This window comes from Triticum aestivum, chromosome 3D, assembly GCF_018294505.1.
Source record: "Triticum aestivum cultivar Chinese Spring chromosome 3D, IWGSC CS RefSeq v2.1, whole genome shotgun sequence".
In the NCBI taxonomy this organism is placed as follows: domain Eukaryota; kingdom Viridiplantae; phylum Streptophyta; class Magnoliopsida; order Poales; family Poaceae; genus Triticum; species Triticum aestivum.
The window spans coordinates 456,920,545-456,944,811 of NC_057802.1; the positions used below are offsets into that span (position 1 = coordinate 456,920,545).

The window sequence follows — 24,267 nt, forward strand, 5'->3', positions numbered from 1 at the left end:
TAACTCCCGTTGAATTCAGGGCAAAAAAATCGAGGATAATAAAGTGTGAATAGTACTTGTATATAGCATTTGATTTGTTTTTTATTCGCCCAGAATACCATGAAAGTCAGTCCTTGGCGAATCTTTTTGTACGAGTTCAATACTTGATCATATTTGATTTCCAAAAAGTTTCAGATTTTTTTGACACTTTTTGCAATCACTAAATTATTTTATGCATATAGGGTTCGCCGACACCCGGGTGCACCAGGGTATCTTCCCAGGTCTCACGTTATCACGTATAGAGCTTTTTCTCAAAACACAAGAGTGAATGCAAGAGTTTTTTTTTTTGAGAAAAAAAAGAGTGAAGGCAAGAGCTACTGCAAAAGACAGGACGTGGTACCATGGGCTGGAAGACGCCCCTACTCCCCTGTCCTTGCTTGGACGCAGATGCTGGTACGTAATGGCCCAATGGGCCTTCCTGTGTCGTTGATGAGTTACTTTTTTCAAAACGGAGTTGATTGATGAGTTTAATTGTACCACACCGGTTGTGCAGAAATAGTCTGAGGATGGACCCGGGTATAAAGGTGAGATCCCTGGGTATAGGTAACTCATCCTTGCGCTTGGGGCAATGACGCAGCTAATGAGGTTATACCGAGGCGCGTCAATTGCTGGTTGAAAACTACTCCCTCCGTTCCGAATTACTCCCAGTGTAAACTAATATAAGTACTCCCTCTTATATTAGTTTATGGAGGGAGTACTTGTTTTGCATTTGTCTAAATACAGATGTATTTAGACTCATTTTAGTGCTAGATACATCCATATCTAGACAAATCTAAGACAAGTAATTTAGAACGGAGGGAATATATCCAAACCCTCTCTTTGGCCATCACTGGTCACTGAGAATTTCCGGAAGGGTTCCCTCCCGGGTAAAACCCAACAAATCGAAACTCAAAATGTTTAACCCCACGTTGCCGCGATCTTCCAGCCCTAAAAGCACCTTGTGCGCGGACGAGCACAACCGAAGATCCAGAGCACCCTTACTCTTTCTCAACCAAAGAGAAACAAGCATCGACATTTGCTTTGATCCATCCAGCAAAGGCACCATGATTGTTGTCTTTACCTTGCTCAGTTCAACGCATACAGACTTTCCTCTTGTCCCCAAAGTATATAGTATCAGCCTTTCCTTCCTGGTCCGCTAAACTTTGGATCCCACTCCGGTACCGACGGTGACCTCGCACCCAATGTTCACGTGCAACCAAACTTCCCTCTAGTGTACATCGAGAGCTACCAGAGCGCACCAGCAGCCACGACTTGCGCACAAGGGCTCGCCACCCCGATCAGTGATCCAATTCCAACGTAATCTGAAACCGAGATGATGATCAAGTAATCAGTCTCTTGAGCCCGGGTGGTATTGCGTCCAAATCTGATAATGAGCCGATACCTTCCTCCTATGATACAAGTATGAAGCTTGAAGCTGAAACCGGGAGGACCGGTCCATGCAGGCCTGCGCTCACGCGCGGCGTTGGGGATCGCGGAAGCTTGCCCGCGCGTTCCGGCCGGGTCCTTGACCCTCTTCCGAACCACATGACTGACAGAGGCGTTTTGGCAAGAAGCTTCCTGGCAGATGGCCACAAACGCAACGAAAATCCGGATTGTCCCGACCCGTCGTCGATCGATGGTTGTCGTCATTAGCCGGCCGGCCCCGGTTTCTCTCCCGTGCGACTGTGAGCCGGTGACGAGATGGGTCGTGGGTACATGCCGTGATCCTGAACCTGAACGCTACATAGATTGCACCCATGCCTTACAAGAAAAGGGAACATGGCGACAGCCGCGCGATCCACTTGAGCGACCCATCCTTGTGCTTGTGCAAATGCTTCGTGTCCCTGCTCTCCGATACCACCACATCAGACACGAGCAGTCGAGGTCATACCCAAAAGCGGAGAACTCCCCGTCCATCCCTGGCTGGACGCGAGAAGGACGCGAGGAGAAGCGGTTGGTGCCCCACCAGGACAAGCGAGAACCGGGCCGGGACAAGAGGAGCAATTCAGATTCCCCACGATTCCACCCCCGGCTACTTGCTCCCGCGGAAAGCGGCCGCTCGCTGGCCGCCGTCGCTCTCCGGCTTTGTCCCGGCCAGCGCGGGCCTCGTCGCGTCCGAGAGCACGGCGCGCGAAAGCCGAGCCATCCACTGGCCCTGGCCGCATGCATGCGCAGAACATCGCTGTTGCCGCAAAGAAGATCTTTGGACGACGCGGATTAATCGCTTTTCTCTGTTCTGGTAGGTGGCCGGCCGAACAGTAGAACAGATACATGGCTCGGATGCAGAGTGGCGCTGGATGGCTGACAACGACGACGGCGGCTTGTTGTCATTGGGTCTCTACTGTACCGTGCGCCTGCAGATGAGACTTAGACGGCAGTTCGGCTCGCAACTGATCATCGCGTTAGGTTCCCGACGGGTCGCCGTCCGTGGAGACGTACGCATGCTTGGCGCTCGAAGCAGCAGGCTCGTCAGGTACTTACACCATCTCCAGCCGCGCCTTCAGAACCGCCTTCCCAGACGATTTTTTTGTGCCGGCGCCGAAAAAACGGCCCAGTCGTGCCCCAAGGAGCCCATTTTTCGCCGGCTTGGGCCGAAATCAACGCTGGCGGACCCAGGTCGAACCCGACGCGCCGGGGCGAGTGTTTTGGCGCGAAACAGCCACGGGCCCGCCGAGTCAGCGAGACAGGCGCTTCGTCGACCTCATCGCCTCAGTTCCCGCGGGAATCAATGCAAAGGCTGCCGTGCTGCCGCGCGGGTCGCCCTCCATTGATGCCTCACGGGCGGCGCAGTGAAGACGCCGCCGACGCACGTCCCGCCCGCATGCGCCACGCGTCCGCCCGCATGCTGCCCCCCCGGCCACCCCGCTTCGGCTATAAAAAGGCGCCCCTTCCCGCCGGTGAGCGCCACAGCCTCCCCCTCCAGTGAAAGCCTTTTCCCCGCCGGCGAGCTCTCCCACCACTCCCCTGCCCGCCGACGAGCGAAACCATGGCGGAGAGATACCCAGGCGACGGCGCAGCGGCGAACGGCTTCGGCCGCCGACACCTCCAGGAGCCGGAGGCGCGCCTTCTATACGAGGCCGAGTACCCGGCGCCCCTGACATGCGCGTGCCTGGCTCGTGGAGACTGAGCGCCGGCGGCGTCCCGGTGCCGCCGGTGCCCGAAGGGGCAGCACGACGGGCGGAGATCGCCCGCGTCCGCTCCTCGTTGACGGAGGAGCAGCGGAACGAGCCGAGGTACGCGCCCGACAGCGAAACGCTGTGGACGCTGTATTTCCAGCGCCGCCGCGAGGAGCAGATCGCCTCCGTCAATGGCATCATCCCCCGCGGCCGCCATAACTCCGAAGGACGGCGCGAGTGGTGGGGCGTCCCCGGCCGCACCCTCGACGCCGTCCTCGACCACATCGAGACCGGCAATGTGCCGCGGCTGGAGTACCCGACGCGGCCCTCCTTCTCTCGTCGGCGCGGCAGTTCCTGGATCCCGCGACGAATGGAGCCGGGGTCGTCCTCGTCGTCGGGCTCCGGCTCGCCGGCCCTCCGCCCCGTCAAGCCCGAGCCGGAGGAGACACCGCTCGGGCGTCGTGCTCGCAGCGGCGCCCTCGTCATCAACGAGCCCTCGCCTGCGACTGCACCGACGAGGCGCTCCCTCCGCCTGGTCCGGCCGAAGCCCGAGCCGGACATGCTCCCCGTGAAGCCGGAGCACGCCGGCATGGTGGCCCCCGACGACGAGTCCGCCCTCAAATGGGCGAAGGAGGACTACGTCCGCGAGCAGGTGCGCCGCCAGCGTCGGGCATATCTGGAGACCCAGGCCCGTAGCTGCGCCGAGGCGCGTCGCCGTGTCGCCGAGGTGGGCGGCGTTATCATCATCGACAGCGACGACGAGGGCGAGGCCGGGCCGTCAAGCGCTGTCGGCGACCCCGGCGAGGGATGCAGCAGGGACGCCGCAGGTGAGGCGCGCCGCGACGACGACGACGGCAGCGGCGACTACACCCGCTTCTACAGGCTTCTCGGCATGTAGACGGCGGCGGCTACGGCGGCGGTGGCGGCGGCAGAGGCAGCGGCTTAGGCTTTTATTAGTTCGTTTTTAAGTTAGTTCATGTATGTTTTTAAGTTTTTTTATAAATTTTGTCGAAAATTGGCCGAACTTCGCCGAGTTTGCAAAAAATTGAAACGAACTTCGCTGAACCCGCGGCGACCGCGGGCACGTGACTAGGAGCAATCTAGCGCCGGCTCGCCCCCAGGCCGCTCTTTTTCGGCGCCCTGGGGGGCCGAACGGCCGAAGATGCTCTTAGTGCCCGATCAGCAGCTAGTCTAAATAGTCTCTCTTCTTGACAAAGTGTGGCAAAGAAGTTACGTATATGCACCACGGTCTGTCTTGTGTCTGTCTGCTTAGATTCATCCACAGCCCAGCACTGTGAACTCCTCTCGACGTCTCAACTCTGAGCTGAGCACAAACAAAACAGAGAAGAAAGGGTGTATGTGCGCGCGCGCGCGCTCCAAGGCCGCCGGCCGGCAATGCACACATCATTTTTCCCGGTGGAACAGCTAAGGAGTTGCCGTACAGATAGTGCCTTGCTGTTGAAAATGATGTCGCAACCATGCAGTATGGTACAGCCTAAATTCACTGACTGAACGATTCTTATTTTCCCGGCGTCCTGCATGACAAAAACTACACCTTGAAATGACCGCGAGATGATTGGGCAAAGGCATTAAGGCAATGCAGCGGGGATGGTACCTGCCAAAGAAACCAGGCCCGTTGCCTCTGGCATAATCAGGGACAAATAAGTCGTCTGAGAAAACTTAGTCAAATATGGCTCAATCATATGCACATTGAGAGCACTGACACAGTGTCATGTGGTGGACAAAACCCAAGCATTAATTCAGGCTTGTATGCTCCACTGGTATGTCGATAGCTCCAAGTGAAGAGACAATGTTTATTGGGGATATTACACATTTAAAGTACTAAAGGCCCAAATATATCATGTACTCTTTCCGTCCCATAATATAAGACTGTTTTTGACACTAGTGTACAGAGTGAATAATTGCTAATTAGCGACACAATATGCGATACTACTATCAAGTTCTCTAGTTAAACTTTCTGAATTTGCTATACGGCACACACAACACACGAATTAAATTGTTTATGGACAATACAAAACTGAATGAGATACAAATGTCAGGTGAGTGCTCTTTTAAAGGAATGTTATACTCCCCCGACTTCCATGTCGAGGATACACATAGCCACAATATTATTGAAGTTGATACAAGATAATGCAACCAAAGCATCAACAAGCAAGTACAGGAAATAGGCAACAATGATAGAACCATGACATGACATGACATGTAAACACTTATGACTAACTCATTTTCTTCCGCAGCAACGCCTCCAAGAAGAAAGAACACACGGCAACAACACAATTATGCCAAGTTCAACCAATCAAGGCTAGAGTGTCGGTCCAGAAAATGCCTTCAACAAGTTAACAACACTATTATGTCGTTATTGAGTCGGATGAGTAAAGGCCAGAGCATGGATCCCCATCCCCGGCATGAAGTGGTATTTCTGTCACCATGTTGATGGCAGAACTTCCAGAAGCTCTCTCACCTAGCAGTCATCAAGAAAACCACAATGGCATCCTAATTAGATAGTTGCGAAGTAAGCCGCAAACCAAAACTTATCACGAATGTGCACCAAACTGGCCCAGATAGAGGATCGGCCTCGATTGGTAGTCCTCAGACTCATGAGACAAAAAGGAAGAGACGACACCATGAGTCGCATCAAGATCCGTTTGTCATATAGATTTGCGAGCACACCATTGATGTGCTTGCGGTCTGTGGATGATAGCACATAAGCTTCTTCACCATAAGAACACATATAGTAAGAGAGCCACCTACCTGTTTGCCTCTAATGGAGAAGTGTCATAATGTGGCGGTGACAAAGGCCGAGCTAACGGGAAGTCGATGATGAGACATCTCCTACAAAAAGCTGCCACCAGCCAAGACGGATCATGGTCAAGCAGCATGGCAACGCCCGCCATTGCTCCTACAAACGGAGGGAGTCGTGCTTGTCGGTGACAGGGTCACGATGGATTGCCACCGACTCGACCAATCGTCGCAGTTCCCCACAACTACACTGATATGTCCACCATTGTCAGATTTCGGTGGTCGTCACCCTGGTGTTTGAGCTCTGTTTTTCCATCGCCCATGGTTGTCACATTGCCATAGTCAGAGGCCCCATCTCCGTGCGAGAAAAGAACCCCCCCCCCTCCCCAACCCTTCCAACCATCTATTTAGTAGGCTTTACCCGGTAGCATCATCTGATGACGGGGAGAGGAATATGATGGGAGGAGACGATAGTAGCGGCGGTGGCTAGGTTTCACCTTTCATCCCAAAGCTTCCCTAAGAATGACGCGAATGAGTTGCATTCACAAATAATAATATTTCCTTGTTGCGGATGAGGTGAATGAGTGATGCAAATCACACAGAAGTTTTTTTCTCCTCGGCGGGCAAGGATAGTGGTATCTCATGATTAAAAAATGGGAAATATATTCAAAATCACCATGTGGAATGCTCCTTTTTCTTTTAGGTATAATAATGCTCCTTTTTTTGCGGGATATATATATAATGCTCCTTGTACTACACCCAAAGGAGTACAAAATTTTACCAAATATTGCATATTTGAACTCCTTTGTCTGCAACTCGCCGGGGAACAATTTGGAAGCATGGGTGTTCATGAAGTAAAAATGGCAGGTGTGTATTTCCATTTAGAAGTGAGTGAAAGCCACCATGATTATGATATTCATAATGTTGAAGTCATGGTTAGTCACGTCGCTGCAAAGTTCTTCAATTCCAGAAGGCTCAAACCGGTAGTAGTTAGCATATCAGCAAGAAGGATAGCTTGCTAGAACTCTACACACACGTCATTGTACTTGTACCCCCAGAAAAAAAATAAAGGACACCGGAGATATGATGGGCCAGCTGGTTCATCTTAAACGTCATTTCACAACGCGTGTGCATATTGCTGATCTCTGTTCCCCCTTCAGAAGCCAATCTGGTGTTTGGGCTCTGTTTTCCATTGTCCATGGTCGTCACATTGCCATAGTCGGAGGCCTCCTCTCTGCGCGAGAAAAGAACCCCCTCCCCTTCGCAGCACTCCCGACGATCTATTTAGTAGGCTTTATTTACTAACATCATCTGATAGAGAGGAATATGATGGGAGGAGACGATAGTAGCGGCGGTGGCTAGGTTTCATCTAATGTTGCAAGCTTCCCTAAGAACGACGCAAACGACTTGCATTCGCAAATACTCCCTCCATCCCAAAATATAAGAGCGTTTTTGACACTACATTACTGTAAAAAAACGCTCTTATATTATGGGACGGAGGGATTAATAATGTTTCCTTGTGAGGGATGAGGTGAGTGAGTGAAAACTGACTACTAACTTGTATGGTACAAATCACACGGAAGTTTTTTTCCCCGAGCGGGCAAGGATAGTTGTACGCTCTTTTTCTTTCACGCATATAGAATACTCCCTTTTTTTGCCGGATATATAGAATGCCCCTTGTACTACAACCAGTGCAGTACAAAAGTTTGCCAAATGTTGCATATTTGAACCCCTTTCTCTGCAACCCGGGGAACAATTTGGAAGCATACGCGTTCACGAAGGAAAAATGGCAGGTGTGTATTCCCATTTAGAAGCGAGTGAAAGCCACCACGATTATAGAATATTCATAATGTTGAAGTCATGGCTAGTCACGTCGCTGCAAAGTTCTTCTCCAGTTCTAGAAGTCTCAAACGGGTAGTTAGCATATCATCGTGGCAGGAAGGATAGCTTGCCAGAACTCTGCACTCACGTCATTGTTCTCCCGGACAAAAACAATGTGCACCGGAGATACTACTACGAATGAAAGGCCAACTGCTTCATCTTGAACGTCATTTCGCAACGCGTGCGCATGTTGCTGATCCCCGTTCCCTTCAGAATGTCGATAAGCCATCGCGTTGACTGCAGGGACAATACACATCGTTGGATGCACACGGTAACTACGTTTTGCCTTGCATTTTTGCTCTCTTTCTTTTTGGTTAATTTAGTCTGGCCTAGCCCATCACGACGTGCTGCACCACGTTTTTCCATGCCCTCGTCCGTCTCGTCTGGCCGAGTCTCCAGCCATTAGAATTTGGCAGAGAATAAAATCCTTCTCAATAATCCATCCACTCGCCCAATTAAAACCGATCGCCTGCTCGTTCAACGGCAACAAAAAGAGAAGAAAAGAGGCCATGGTGGCTTCATCCCCTCACCAAATCCACAGCCCCCCGGCTCTGACCCATAAGTAAAGCCACGCTCCCTCTAGCCGGCTAGCGCGCGCTCTCCCCCTCTCCGCGGCACGCATCATCAGACGACCCACGTACATCCCAAGCGGAGAGGGACCAGCAAAGCGAAGCTGCGGGCGCCATGTCATTCCCCGGCCGCCGCAAGTCCTCGCTCGCCGGCGCCGGCGGGGGTGCCGGCGGCGGACCGTTCGACTCGCTCGGCGCGAAGCAGAGCGCGTCGCGCAAGGGCGGGCGGCTGCCGGTCTACGTGGCGGGCATCTTCTTCGTCATCTTCGTCATCATCATGTACGGCGAGGACATCCGGTCCGTCACCCTCGAGCCGCTCGCGCGCGGCGTCGGGCCCGTCAGGCAGCAGGCGGTCGTCGTCTCGGACGCCGGCCGCGCGGCCGCCACCCCGCGGCGGGACGTGCTCTCTTCGTCCACGGAGAAGAGGACCGTCGCCCCGCGGCGCGACGTGATCGCTTCTCCGGAGAGGCCCGTCCCCGTGGCGCTGCCGCGCGACGACGGAAGAGAGACGCCGGGGCACACGCCGGCGAAGACAGAGACGGCGCCGGAGCAGGTGATCCGGAAGGTCACCGCCCCCAAGGTGAAGAAGCCGAAGAAGGCGAAGAAGCCCAGGCGGCTGCGGCCGGCGAGGAAGACGGTGGCGGCGGGGGGCGTGGTGGGGTCGCCGGAGACGTGCGACCTGTCCAAGGGCGAGTGGGTGTTCGACAACGCGAGCTACCCGCTGTACCGCGAGGAGGAGTGCTCGTTCCTGACGTCGCAGGTGACGTGCATGAAGAACGGCCGCCGCGACGACAACTACCAGAAGTGGCGGTGGCAGCCCAAGGACTGCGACATGCCCAGGTGCGTTTCTGCTCGCTGCTCGTTCCGGCGACTCGATCAGGCCGGCGATCGGCGTGCATGCGTGATTAAACGGCGAGTTTCTTGGTGCTCCTGAATTGCAGGTTTGATGCGAAGCTGTTCATAGAGAGGCTCCGGAACAAGCGGTTCATGTTCGTGGGGGACTCGCTGAACCGGAACCAATGGGAGTCGATGGTGTGCCTGGTGCAGTCGGCCGTGTCGCCGGACAAGAAGTACGTCACATGGGAGGACCAGCGGGTCGTCTTCCACGCCTGGGTGAGTACTTACCACAAAACAATGGCCGTCCCGGCAGCATCTCTCTCTCGACCGGCCGGTTCATGCCGCCAACGATCGAGAACGAACCTTAGCCAGTTGGCCAACCGGCAGGGCCCACGGCTGCCGCAACGGTTTTTCAAATGTGACGTCGTACGTAGTGGTACCTGTACCGTAGCCGTAGGTGGCGGCTTAGCGAGTACACCTACACCAACAACTACGACGTATCCCATCCGTCTAGGGTGTCTTCTTGCGCCTGCTTCTGATCAGGAGGTCAAATAATGTCCGTTTCTTAACTAATCCTGTTGCATATCAACGTACGTTGATCAACAACAACAGGAGTTCAACGCGACGGTGGAGTTCTACTGGTCGCCGTTCCTGGTGGAGTCCAACTCGGACAACCCCAAGATCCACAGCATCCCGACCCGGATCATCGACGCGGGGGCGATCGCCGCGCACGCCGAGAACTGGCGCAACGCCGACTACCTCGTCTTCAACACCTACATCTGGTGGATGAACACGCTCAACATGAAACTCAGGTACGTATGTGCACAACACGATCGAGAACATGCCGTGGCGTCTCGTGCGTGCGTGCATCCAACGGCGCGCCTGCCGGGACGTGCACGTACGCACGGTCGAAGTAGTGAAAATGCATGCGCTGCGGTGACACTGACTGACATGGAGGTTGGTTGACGGATGGATTGGCAGGAGGCCGGGCGGGCAGGACTGGGAGGACCATGACGAGGTGGTGAGGATCGAGGCGTACCGGAAGGTTCTCAGCACCTGGGCCGGCTGGGTGAACGACAACATCGACCCGGCGCGCACGTCCGTCTTCTTCATGAGCATGTCGCCTCTTCACCTCAGGTACCGGTCGAACCCTACCTACTCCCGCAGTTTTCTAGTATTCCGTTCCACTGTAGGTAGATCAGTTTTGTTCTTCTTGGTGGTAGTCAGTACGCGCACCTGCACCGTAGTTCCTAGGAAACGCCAAAATCTCGACATTTCAGAGGGCGAATTACGGTACGACACGCTGGCTGCGACGGCCAAAAAGACGAAGCCGGCAGCGCGTGGTGCGTACCGGGTGTCGTTACCGGTCCAACCCGAGACCGGTGCACGCGTCGGGCTGCGGCTCGGAATTGCAGACGCGCACGGGCTGGTGGTCTAGTGGGGTCCCGCACGCACGGTCGGTTTCCGGGGGCGGAGCGGCCGGGGACGGACGGCGAGCGCGCGCGCGGGATTGGAAGTTGGAACGAGTCGGAGCGGATCGGTCGCTGTCTTGGGAGAAAATGGAAGTGACAGACAGTCGTGGCAGACCTGGTCCGGCGGCCTGCGTGCTTGAATATTCCCCGGTTTTTTCTTCTCTTTATTCTTCTTCATCAAATACTTGTCATAACTTAACTTGAGATAGCTGACCACACATGCCATGTCGTAATATTCCCCGGTTAAAATGTACTATATCCTGTCGATGGAGCAGGCAGCCGGGTCGTGCAACATTCTCTAGGTGCGATGCGACTAGCAGAGCATGTACTGGATGGAACACATGGCCTCACGTTGCCCACCCGCTCGTTGACCTTCTCTGTACACATGTGGTAGCATACTCCTGTAGTAGTTGGTGTAATGGATACCGTTGTACGTATAGTTTAGTGAGCCAGTTAGGATATACGTACGTACGCCGTTGGTTCACACATGCATGCATGGTTTGAAATTCCGAACAGCGTACTACTACTAGTATATGATGGTAGATAGAATAATGTACATGGGCTAATATACAGTCACAAGGAATGCCACCCCACCACTGCATGCATAATGCCATTGCCACTGGACTTTTCAAATAGATCGTCATCTATTGGGATCGCCAATGGAGCATACTACTTCTGTAAAACCACGGTAGCTCGGTATGCATGTCGTGACCAGCACTGCAGTGAGCAGTATAATTGTATGCACAAATCGTGTACACGTCTTTTTAGATGTCACTTGGGGTGGAATCTACTTCTCCTCCCTCCACTTTACGCGGTCAAAACGACGTGCGTCACAACTCACAACTCACAGCACACAAATTCTAAAATAAATAAAAAACTCACAACACACAAACGGACTTGGTAAACTCCTTTACAAAATTCCAAGCAGAAGATGCTCCTCCAATGGAGCGGGTAGTTGCCCCCCTCTCGTTGTCGCCCAAGCAGCACTCTGAAAAATTAATAATGGAGAACTACTCGATAGGACCCTAGGAAGGATACATACATACATGTACATGCATGGTATGACCATGTACAATTCTGCGTACCTGTCAATCACATGGACCCTCGGCTCAAATCATTCTGAGCACATGAATCTTAGACGGAAGCTTCCGTCGTCGCGAACGAGTCCCGGCCCCGTACATGATGCACCAATCATGCATTTCATGCGCCAGCGACGTACTACTAGTCGCGAATGAGTCTCGTGTGCTCGTATCGTATTGGTGCTTCGTGAGATGTGGAATAGTCTTCGGCACCTCTGCCAATGATCGTTCCGAGAGATCATCCCGTGACCGCAAGTTTCGGATCTTGGAACGGACAACACATTTTTTTAGGACAAGTAGCCGGCTGCAGGTACGTAGTTCCAGCAGCGTTTGGGGTTTTCCTTCTGCGTAGTAATCCGATTATTCCTAGCTATAAGGATCAAACGGACGGTTGTGTTGTGTTGTGTTGGTTACCTAGCTGTAGGCGTTGATAAGGACGTCGTGGACATGGCCCTGGGATGACGCCTCACGAAAGCTCCCCTAAACCTTTTAGAAAAAGAAGGAGTAAATTGCACGAAACCACCACTTTGAAGGCTAGGTTTGCAGAAAACACTACGCCACATTTTTGTTGCAGAACACACCACGTCTTGTGTAATCGTTTTGCAAAAACCACTGATCGGCGGATTAGAGGTCTTTGAGCATGTTTATGACAGATGGGGCCCGTTCGTCAGGAGTTGACTTGGCAAAAACATGCCACACGTACACTTTGACTGGTCTTCTCTGGCCAAAACGATAAGTCATCTGGTTTTCTCGCATGTGCGCCTCTACCCACGCCCAGTCCCGCGGACGGACTGCACCGTCGTCACCGGCGCGCCCAACGGCCCCTCCAGCTCCTCTCCCCTCCCTCTACTCCTCTCCAATCCATCGTCGCTCGCCCCGCCCCGGCCAAGGCAGAGGTCACAGTCGCCGTTGCCGCACCGAGGCAGAGGCCGACACCAGCGCTCCCCCGTGGATCGGCGCCATCTTGAGCAGGGCCACCCTGTCCTCGCAGGGATCCCGACGCTGCCTGGAGCACCGTCGTCGAATCCATGTCAGATCTGGAGCACCTCGAGCACGAGGCGGGTGTCTTGTAGCTCGGAGACGGCCGAGGAGCTCGCGTGCGCGGCCTGGGACACGCCGACGCGGTCGGGGGCGCGCCGCCGGCTCCTGCCCGCGAATCTCGTCGTTGGTGGGCGGCGGCGCCCATGGAGGCTTGGGTCGATGTCGTCTTCGAGACCCGCCGGTGGACGCTGCTGCCGTTGGGGCAAGGGGTGCGCGATGTCCTGCTAGGGGAAGGGGCGCGCCGTCGGCTGGGCGACCCGCCTGCTATCGTCGTCTTCCCGATGCGCTGCTGGGGGAAGGGCGCGCCATGACGGGGAAGGCGGCTGAGGAGAGGAGCGCGACTACCGCAGGGCACTCGCCGGTGGACGCTGCTGCCGCGGAGGCCGACACCGAGGGAGTTGGGGCGGCGGTGGTGGTGGCTTGAATGGGGATTGGGCGAGAGGAAGAAGAGAATGGACTGTGTGGGATCATGTCAACGTGGCGTTTTTGACTAGTCAAAGTCCCCGCGTGGCATGTTTTTGCCAAGTCAGCTCCTGACGAACGGGCCCCATCTGTCATAAACATGCTTAAAGACCTCTAATCCGCCGATCAGTGGTTTTTGCAAAACGATTACACAAGACGTGGTGTGTTCTGCAACGAAAATGTAGCGTAGTGTTTTCTGCAAACCTAGCCTTCAAAATGATGGTTTCGTGCAATTTACTCGAAAAAGAAGTGACCCCATCCTGAGATTGATGGATACTCATATATGTTTTCCTGTGAAGCAAACCACTTTGATTTGTCTTGGTGTTTTATCGTCAACGATCCTATTTAGTAGTGGTAGTGTGTGAGAAGATATGGTACGGTGTAACCAGAGAAACTGCCATGGTGACCGGTGAATGCATGAACATATATATGTCGTCACTAGGAGAGGCTACTAGCTAGCCAGCAGTGGTGCCACGTTAGTTTGCGTGTCCGGCAATCCCGAAGTTGTTAACTATATTTTCAATCGGGATTGCGTCCACGATCGAGCGAGTTGATCAAGTCCCTTGGCTAGCTTGGAGTTGGAGGCATGTCGCATCAAAAGACGTACACAACTAAAGTAGGTCAACAACACTATTTTACGTGAAGATGGAACCGGATTAGAGTAGTTGGGTTGCGTGATCGACTCATCTGCGAATCTGCTAGAGCTAGCGTGCTCCACTGAAGAAGAGTAGTATCAAGTTCTAGTACTATTATTAACTGGTTCTGTAACTCCGATGGAATTTGACTGGGGCTTTTTTGGGTCTGGAAAACAGCCCGCAGGTGTGGGGAAACCCTAACGGCATCCGGTGCGCGAAGGAGACGATGCCGCTGGTGAACTGGCGTGGGCCGATATGGCTGGGGACGGACTGGGACATGTTCAAGGTGGCGTCCAACATCACCCGGGCGGCGGCGCCGCGGGTGCCCATCACCTTCGTGGACATCACCACCATGTCGGAGCGGCGCAAGGACGGGCACACCTCCGTGCACACCATTCGGCAGGGCCAGATCCTCACGCCGGAGCAGCAGGCCGACCCCGGCACCTACGCCGACTGCATCCACTGGTGCCTCCCCGGCGTGCCCGACATCTGGAACAGCTTGCTCTACACCAGGATCATGTCCAGGCCGGAGGCCGCGACGGCCGCTCTTACGGCGAGATAGATAGATGCATGTTTAGAGTTCTGTCGATTCGAAAAGTTCTTTCTTCTTCTTCTTCTTCTTCTTCTTCTTTGCATTCTTTCTGGCCTGTTTAGTTTTTACGTGTCAAAATACGCCAGCTTTGTTTTGTTTCTTTTTTCATTGGGGGTAGGTTAAGTGGAAAGAGATTAATTATATAAGGTGATACATGGCTCATGGACTGCCATGTGCGTGCACATATGCGCTGTAAGGAGGTTCTTGCTCAAACTGTAAATTCTAAAGTCAAAGAGATGAACAGAACAGATGGTTTATAGAGAAATGGAGAGTTGCGTCCGTGCTTCCAGCTGCACTGCACTCTTCAGCTCATTCTCTTCTTCTCTAGGGCAGATCGAAAGGGAACGAGTGGAGCAGGAAGCGCCTTTTGGCGATCGTTTCATGGCAAATTTGACAAATTTGACCTATAGACGAAATCAAATCACAGAATGAACTGTCCGTAAAACTATTTCACGTGGCTGACCCGTGGCGCCTAGCTCTCAGGCGCTGCACTAGTGCAACGCCTGGGAGCTAGACACTACACTGTATAGTGTGGCGCCTAGCTCTCAGGCGCTGCACACTGACTTAGTAATTTTCTGATCACACGGGTGCGACGCTGGCCGTGTAGCGCCTATCTGTGAGGCGTTGCACAGTGTAGTGTGGCGCCTTCGTGTCGGGCGTCACACAAAAAGGTCAGCCGCGTGAAATAGTTTCACGGATAGTTCATTCTGTGATTTGATTTTGTCTATAGGTCAAATTTGTCAAATTTGCTTCGTTCCATCGATGATTTACCTAAAAAAGGCGGGCAGCGACAAAAACAATAAGCGCCAGTTGGCTGAACTTGGCAGAGCTAGCAGTTAACTGACTGACGACAGTGTTGCAGCTGATTGACGGTTGGGTGTGCATGCAGGTTCGGGAATGTCCAGGCTGCCTTTCGCCTTCTTTCTGGCAGCAAAGCTCCCGTATCTCTTTGGCCCGGATCGGGCGTTGCGACAGGTACCGAACGTGAATTGTGGCACCAACTTGTGGTACAACGTAGAGAACGGAGCAGCGACGTCTCTGGCCAGTGGCTGCCACAGGGGTAGTCATGGTGCCTGCTATCCGAGAACTCGAGCGTTCGTGTTGCAACACACCCTTACAATTTTTTTTTGCTACTCTCACGATATAATTATACCCAATTGACGCCTCAATCTTGATGTTTTGAAGAAGGATCGTAGGAGGAGTGCTCTTGTGGCGAAAAAGAAAAACTAACCATACCGAAAATAAACCGAATCGAACCAAATCTATGGTTCTTATAGTTTCTGCTTTCGGTATGGTATGAACTTTTCACACCGTTTTGAACTTTGGTTTTCATGATATGTACCAAAAAACCGAACGGTTAACCGACTATACCGAAGTAAAAAACATGTTTATATGTTGTTTTTCTTGTACATGAGCCAGATTGCCTAATAAGCACGCACATTTTTTGTGTAACATAGTCATTTTTCTCTAGAAACATGTTAAGCACGTCCATAACCACCAAGGTATGAGTTCATGCATGCATATTTCCTTATATATATATAGTTATATACTATTTGTGTAAAATAGTATGTGTTTTGAGTTATGAATTTGTAAAAAATCTTATATAATCATCTATACAACTGTAGTCACACATTGCAAAAATATTGTTTTCATGCACATACTTATGTTGCTATATGCAATTTCATAGTTTGTCATCCAAACAGGATTTAGTATTGAAACCTCGATATGATTCCGTGAGCCAATTCACTTAACACCCGAACAACCGAAATCGTATTTGTGTCCATTACAGTTTCATGGTTGAATTGGAAATGAAAGCAATTCAATACGGAGGCCTCCAATACAAACATCTAAACACATCGTAAAGGAAGAGGTTGCAAGCAAGCAAATGGAGCTCCTCCCTAAGGTTGTGATGATCTAGTCCATTAACTTGTCTTCTTTAACTTGCGTTTCCACCATCTTTGACGAGATTGTTCTAGTCCCTATCTCTTGGCCCCCAAATCCTATTGTGGCCATCCAACATAATGAAACCTTGATGTATGAGAACCTATAGTGCTATAGAAAGAGGAACTTGTTTTATCCCACATTTAATTATAGTGGAATAATAATTGTGTGGTGGCTTCGACCCATGGTTTTTACCCTAACTTGGGGTTTTCTGTCTAAATACAGATGCTCATCTCTGTTGACTTATGTACTTTTTTGTGTGGTTTCACCTGGCAACAAACACTTTGAATATGTATGTTTGATTTGGAGTGTTGGAGAAACTAAAAAAAGTATTAAGTTTCTTCCTAAGTTCCGGGTAACCAAACTTAGTTTGTAGATGCACACACATATGTTTCCTTCCATAGCTGAGTAGCGATATGTGGATTACTCTATTTTTCGTTGCAGTGCTTCAGATCACTGTTAAGCGTGTGCTAATTCTCAACAAGACACAACCAGAAAATTGTGGGGTACCACGAATACGCGGTTTGCTCTATGCAAGGTAGTCAGAATCATGATTCCATATCGGAATAGAGATCTAATAGTAGCATCACAAATCGCAGAATCTTAACTATTAGAATGATAGGAAAGCAGATTCTACTAACCAAAATCGTAGAATTACAGAGGCAGTTTGGATCGTACAGTTGTAGAATCGTGTAATAGAATCACGATTCTTACTACCTTGGCTTTATCTACTGAAAGAATCAGGCTTCATACCTGTTAAAAAAATCAGGCTTATTATGATGTAATGAGTCAGGCCGGTTAGAAAATTGATGTAACAAGGTCACCAGTCGTTCCCGTTTCAATCTTGTAGTGAACAGTGTTACTTTTCTAGAAATGTGATAGAACCTATGTTCCCTGGTTTTGGTTTTTTAAGGAACACACTCTGGTGCGTCCAATTATGAGTGCAAATCTTAAAGCGGTGACAATTAGCAATTTTCGTGGGGCACATTGTTCGCTCCCAGACACTTTCCTAAGGGACGACAGAATAGTTCGCTCCCATACACCTTCCCAAGGGTACAACTGAAGGAAATATGCCCTAGAGGCAATAATAAAGTTGTTATTTATATTTCCTTATATCATGATAAATGTTTATTATTTATGCTAGAATTGTATTAACCGGAAACTTAGTACATGTGTGAATACATAGACAAACAGAGTGTCCCTAGTATGCATCTACTAGACTAGCTCGTTAATCAAAGATGGTTAAGTTTCTTAGCCATAGACATGTGTTGTCATTTGATGAACGGGATCACATCATTAGAGAATGATGTGATGGACAAGACTCATCCGTTAGCTTAGCATTAATGATCGTTTAGTTTTATTGCTATTGCTGTCATCATGACTTATACATGTTCCTCTGACTATGAGATTATGCAACTCCTGAATACCGGAGGAACACCTTGTGTGCTATCAGGAGCCAATATGAGCATCCAGGTTCCACTATTGGTTATTGACCGGAGATGTGTCTCGGTCATGTCTACATAGTTCTCGAACCCGTAGGGTCCGCACGCTTAATGTTCGATGACGATTTGTATTATGAGTTATGTGATTTGATGACCGAAGTCTGTTCGGAGTCCCGGATGAGATCACGGACGTGATGAGGAGTCTCGAAAATGTTGAGAGGTAAAGATTCATATATTGGAAGGTTGCATTTGGACATCGGACTGGTTCCGAGTGGTTCGGGCATTTTTCCGGAGTACCGGGAGGTTACCGGAACCCCCCGGGAGAAGTATTGGGCCTATTGGGCCTTATTGGAGGAGAGGAGAGAGGCCACGTGAGAGGAGCGCCCCCCTTGCCCAAACCGAATTGGACTAGGGGAGGGGGCCGGCCCCCCTCTTTCCTTCTCCCTCTCTCTCCCTTCCCTTTCCCTCCGGTGGAAGAAAGGAAAAGGGGGGGGGGGCGAATCCTACTTGGACTAGGAGTCCAAGTAGGACTCCCCCCTTGGCGCGCTCTACCTGGCCGGCCTCCTCTCTCCCTCCCTCCTTTATATACGTGGCCAGGGGGCACCCCAATAGCACAACAGACAATCTCTTAGCCATGTGCGGTGCCCCCTCCACAGTTCCACACCTCGGTCATATTGTCGTAGTGCTTAGGCGAAGCCCTGCGCCGGTAAATTCATCATCACCGTCACCACGCCGTCGTGCTGACGGAACTCTCCCTCGGCCTCAACTGGATCAAGAGCTCGAGGGACGTCATCGAGCTAAACGTGTGCTGAACGCGGAGGTGCCGTACGTTCGGTGCTTGGATCGGTTGGATCGCGAAGATGTTCGACTACATCAACCACGTTACTAAACGCTTCCGCTTTGGTCTATGAGGGTACGTGGACACACTCTCCCCGCTCGTTGCTATGCATCTGCTAGATAGATCTTGCGTGATCGTAGGTAAATTTTTTGAAATACTACGTTCCCCAACAACAACCCCTATGTAGCATAGCACCCCCTAGATGTAGGAAACTGAGGAATTTTGTAGGGTAACTACTCTCTGTAGCATGAAAATCTCCTATCGTAGTATGGCCATTCCTGAACATGTGGGCAACTCCCTCCTTTTTATTAGCCTTACAACTATGTGTGCTGCAACATGGCAAATTCGGAGAATGCATGACAATTCTCAGGTTCTAAGTACTAATAAGGTAAAAATGGAAACAACCATGAGTGTGCTCTAAGACATTAGATAGGATAACACTACATCAAATACATAACTACATATTACATGTCAAATAATGAGTCAATGGCAAATAGGACAACACTACAACACATGTCCCATCGAACGAGGGATGCAGTGTGATGTGCGCGAGGCTACAGGAGGGGAGGCCATGTTTTAAGGTTTCTGACCACGGGGTCGGCCCCTATTAATCGCTAGATTCCTAATTAATCGCTTGTCAAAGCGATAAATTGGCCCAAATGATAAATAACGAAGATAAGGTATAATCTTAGTGGCCACCTACCAATAAGTGATAAAATCGGAAGATAAATAGGTGAATCGTATGTTATTTTGAACATTGCTGGAAACTAGAAAACTAGTATGAGTATGCATTCACAAGTCCACACGGATAGATAAATAGGAATATTTTGTGCGTGGAGATATATAGCTTTCTTTAGTGGTGGGCATATATCTGTACTCTCTAGTACTTAGGAAAGATGTAAGGTCCCTTTTCTGCGAGGCAGAAGATTTCCCATCTTTTATTGGCTTGCAAATAAAATTAGGTTTTTATCAGTTTTGCCATCGGTTGTACTACACTACTCAGTTATGCCACTAATTTTTTTCACTGCTCAGAAATGCCACTGTTTCGTTAGGCGCGTGCTCAAAAAAGCCATTTTTCACCGTTACCGTCAGGTCAATGGGCGTTGACCGAAGATAGATGACAAAAATACCCCTATCCCGTTTTGTCAACTATCCTCTCTTTGTTTGAGCATTGAAAATAGAAGACAAAAATTGGAGCCAGGGGATTTCGAACCCAAGACCATGACCAGGAAAGGCGCGCGTGCTAACTAGTTGAGCTAAGGGAAAGTTTTAGTATAGAAGGAAACGTACGTCCTATATCCTTTAGGTAAATAATAATCAAACCGAACAGTATGTAATATCGTTTCTTGTTGCTCACTACTCCATTTCTCCATCTAGTGAATTCATGCATCACACAGTAATTGACAGCAACAACAAATATGATAGCAGGAGCACATGATTTTCTAAATTTCTCTGAAAATTTCAGCATGGTGCCTGCCCATTTTTCTGAAAACAACACAAACGCAGCAAGGTTTACAAACTTCACAGGTGCAGCATTTTTTTACTTCTAGTTTCCATAGCCATCCTGACCATCAGAACACGTGTACCAAATTGCACACGAGTATCAACAAGGCACCAATCAGCTACTACAAATTCTACACAAGAAATTCCATCTCTACAAGCTACTATGAGCCACACACACACCACACTAAGAATTAGCATATTCACCCTGCCAGAATTTCAGAGGCTACAACATGTTGGGGCGTCCGGTGTCCGACGCACCTCTCCGATTCAGGACGGTTGTCCGTCGCCATTGCCATGGAAGAAATCACTTCAAGGCATCACGGGAGGTGGCGGAGCTGGACTTGGGAGGAGTTGCGAAGTCAGGCGGGAGAAGTGCCGGAGCTGCCTACCTCGAGTGGCGGTGCTGGGCGGGAGGCAGCACCGAAGCCACGACGAGGGCAGTGCTGGGCGGGTAGCACGACGGCTGCGGCGAGTGGAGGCACGCCGGAGCTGGCGGGCAGCCTAGCGACCGGCGGTTGCAGTTGAGGATCAGCAGGCGGCGGCTAGGGATTGTAGTTCCGGCTAGGGAAACTGATACGAGCAGGTTAAGTATTGGATAAGGTTAAGTGCATCTGCTCCTCAAACAAATGCTTCCATTGGATGTGGTGGTTAGCTTGCCCGCTCACCACACTCAGGTCTCTGGTTCGATCCACCTCGTTGCTCTTTTTCCTCCAAAATTCTTTTCCTACACGTTGACAAGTTGGGCCCACACCATGGAGAGAGATCTTGCAAATGAGCCCAGGGGCATTATAGTCATATAATGTGGTCAACGTCCATTGACCTGACGGTAACGATGAAAAAATGGCTTTTTTTAGCACGCGCCTAACGGAACAGTGGCATTTCTGAGCAGTGAAAAATTTTAGTGGCAGAACTGAGTAGTGTAGTACAACCGATGGCAAAACTGATAAAAACCCATAAAATTATGTGTTCTTTGGTAAGCAAATAAATTCCACCAAATGCGTGATTATCAAGTAAAATCAAACATATATTTAGATAGGTAAATCCCGGGCATAATTTTATGAATATTTATTTACACAATCATATTAATATGATAGGTAATCAACATATGTAATAGAATAATTATATCTCGTTTCAAAGCATGGTAATTATCTAGTCATGTAGTATATAGGTTAACAAAGTCTTAAAGGTGGAACAAGAATTCAGGAGGAACAAGTATTTTTGGAAGTCACTCCATTGCTGCTTCTTACTCACAATTTTACTAGCGGGTTAAGGCCCAATTTGAGTCGCTCTCCTCGGCGTGAAAAAGAATCCAAATTATATTTCTCGCATGGTTTTCCTTTTTATTCTGAAAACTAAAAATTATTTGTCACCTCAACCTTCTCTCTCTTTCGTGGACTGATAACCCACAAGTATAGGGGATCGCAACCGTTTTCGAGGGTAGAGTATTCAACCCAAATTTATTGATTCGACACAAGGGGAGCCAAAGAATATTCTCAAGTATTGACAGTTGAGTTGCCAATTCAACCACACCTGGATAACTTAGTATCTGCAGCAAAGTATTTAGTAGCAAAGTAATATGGAAGTAACGGTAATGGTAGCAAAAGTAATATTTTTGGGTTTTGTAGTGATTGTAACAGTAGCAACGGAAAAGTAAATAAGCGAAGAACAATATGTGAAAAGCTCGTAGGCATTGGATCGGTGATGGAGAATTATGCCGGATGCGGTTCATCATGTAACAGCCATAACATAGGGTGACACAGAACTAGCTCCAATTCATCAATGTAATGTAGGCATGTATTCCGAATATAGTCATACGTGCTTATGGAAAAGAACTTGCATGACATCTTTTGTCCTACCCTCCCGTGGCAGCGGGGTCCTAATGGAAACTAAGGGATATTAAGGCCTCCTTTTAATAGAGTACCAGACCAAAGCATTAACACATAGTGAATACATGAACTCCTCAAACTACGGTCATCACCGGGAGTGGTCCCGATTATTGTCACTTCGGGGTTGCCGGATCATAACACATAGTAGGTGACTATATATTTGCAAGATAGGATCAAGAACTCACATATATTCATGAAAACATAATAGGTTCAGATCTGAAATCATGGCACTCGGGCCCTAGTGACAAGCATTAGGCATAGCAAAGTCATAGCAACATCAATCTCAGAACATAGTGGATACCAGGGATCAAACCCTAACAAAACTAACTCGATTACATGATAAATCTCATCCAACCCATCACTGTCCAGCAAGCCTATGATGGAATTACTCACGCACGGCGGTGAGCATCATGAAATTGGTGATGGAGGATGGTTGATGATGACGATGGCGACGGATTCCCCTCTCCGGAGCCCCTAACGGACTCCAGATCAGCCCTCCCGAGAGAGATTAGGGCTTGGCGGCGGCTCCGTATCATAAAACGCGGTGAATCCTTCTCTCTGATTTTTTTCTCCCGAACGTGAATATATAGAGTTGGAGTTGAGGTCGGTGGAGCACCAGAGGGCCCACGAGGCAGGGGGCGCGCCCCCCACCCTCGTGGACAGGGTGTGGGCCCCTGGCCTTGATTCTTTCGCCAGTATTTTTTATTATTTCCAAAAATAATCTCCGTGAAGTTTCAGGTCATTCCGAGAACTTTTGTTTCCGCACAAAAATAACACCATGGCAATTCTGCTGAAAACAGCGTCAGTCCGGGTTAGTTCCATTCAAATCATGCAAGTTAGAGTCCAAAACAAGGGCAAAAGTGTTTGGAAAAGTGGATACGACGGAGACGTATCAACTCCCCAAGCTTAAACCTTTGCTTGTCCTCAAGCAATTCAGTTGATAAACTGAAAGTCATAAAGAAAAACTTTTACAAACTCTGTTTGCTCTTGTTGTTGTAAATATGTAAGGCCAGCATTCAAGTTTTCAGCAAATATTATGACTAACCATATTCACAACAACACTTAGATCTCATGTTTACTCATGTCAATGGCATAATCAACTAGCGAGCAATAAATAATAAATCTCGGATGACAACAGTTTCTCAAAACAATCATGATATGATATAACAAGATGGTATCTCGCTAGCCCTTTCTGAGATCGCAAAACATAAATGCAGAGCACCTTTAAAGATCAAGGACTGACTAAACATTGTAATTCATGGTAAAAGAGATCCAGTCATAGTCATACCCAATATAATTTAATAGTAATGGATGCAAATGACAGCGGTGCTTTCCAGCTGGTGCTTTTTAATAAGAGGGTGATGACTCAACATAAAAGTAAATAGATAGGCCCTTCGTAGAGGGAAGCAGGGATTTGTAGAGGTGCCAGAGCTCGATTTTAAAATAGAGATAAATAACATTTTGAGCGACATACTTTCATTGTCAACATAACAACCAAGAGATGGCGATATCTTCCATGCTACACACATAGGCGGTTCCCAAACAGAATGGTAAAGTTTATACTCCCCCTCCACCAACAAGCATCAATCCATGGCTTGCTCGAAACAACGAGTGCCTCCAACTAACAAGAGTCCCGAGGGAGTTTTGTTTGCAATTATTTTGATTTGATTTGCATAAAGCATGGGACTGGGCATCCCGGTGACCAGCCATTTTCTCGTGAGTGAGGAGCGGAGTCCACTCCTCTTGAGAATAACCCTCCTAGCATGGAAGATACAGACAACCCTAGTTGATACATGAGCTATTCGAGCATACAAAACAGAATTTCATTTGAAGGTTTAGAGTTTGGCACATACAAATTTACTTGGAACGGCAGGTAGATACCGCATATAGGAAGGTATGGTGGACTCATATGGAATAACTTTGGGGTTTAAGGGATTGGATGCACAAGCAGTATTCCCGCTTAGTACAAGTGAAGGCTAGCAAAAGACTGGGAAGCGACCAACTAGAGAGCGACAATAGTCATGAACACGCATTAAAATTAATAAACATTGAGTGCAAGCATGAGTAGGATATAATCCACTATGAACATAAATATTGTGAAGGCTATGTTGATTTTGTTTCAACTACATGCGTGAACATGTGCCAAGTCAAGTCACTTGAATCATTCAAAGGAGGATACCACCCTATCATACCAC

At 49.6% G+C, this 24,267-nt stretch overlaps 1 protein-coding gene and 1 pseudogene across 1 annotated transcript; both read left to right on the top strand.

Annotated features, from left to right (window-relative positions):
• Positions 1-589: 589 nt before the first annotated feature.
• Positions 590-761, top strand: LOC123081122 (uncharacterized; annotated as a pseudogene).
• A 7,242-nt stretch (positions 762-8,003) lies between these two features.
• On the top strand, positions 8,004-14,727 carry LOC123079636 (protein trichome birefringence-like 28). The gene is made up of 5 exons (XM_044502431.1): positions 8,004-9,184; positions 9,286-9,457; positions 9,794-9,993; positions 10,163-10,318; positions 14,048-14,727. Exons 1-5 carry the CDS (start codon positions 8,460-8,462, stop codon positions 14,430-14,432), a joined length of 1,638 nt encoding a protein of 545 aa, XP_044358366.1. The 5' UTR covers positions 8,004-8,459; the 3' UTR covers positions 14,433-14,727.
• The last annotated feature ends 9,540 nt before the right edge of the window (positions 14,728-24,267 follow it).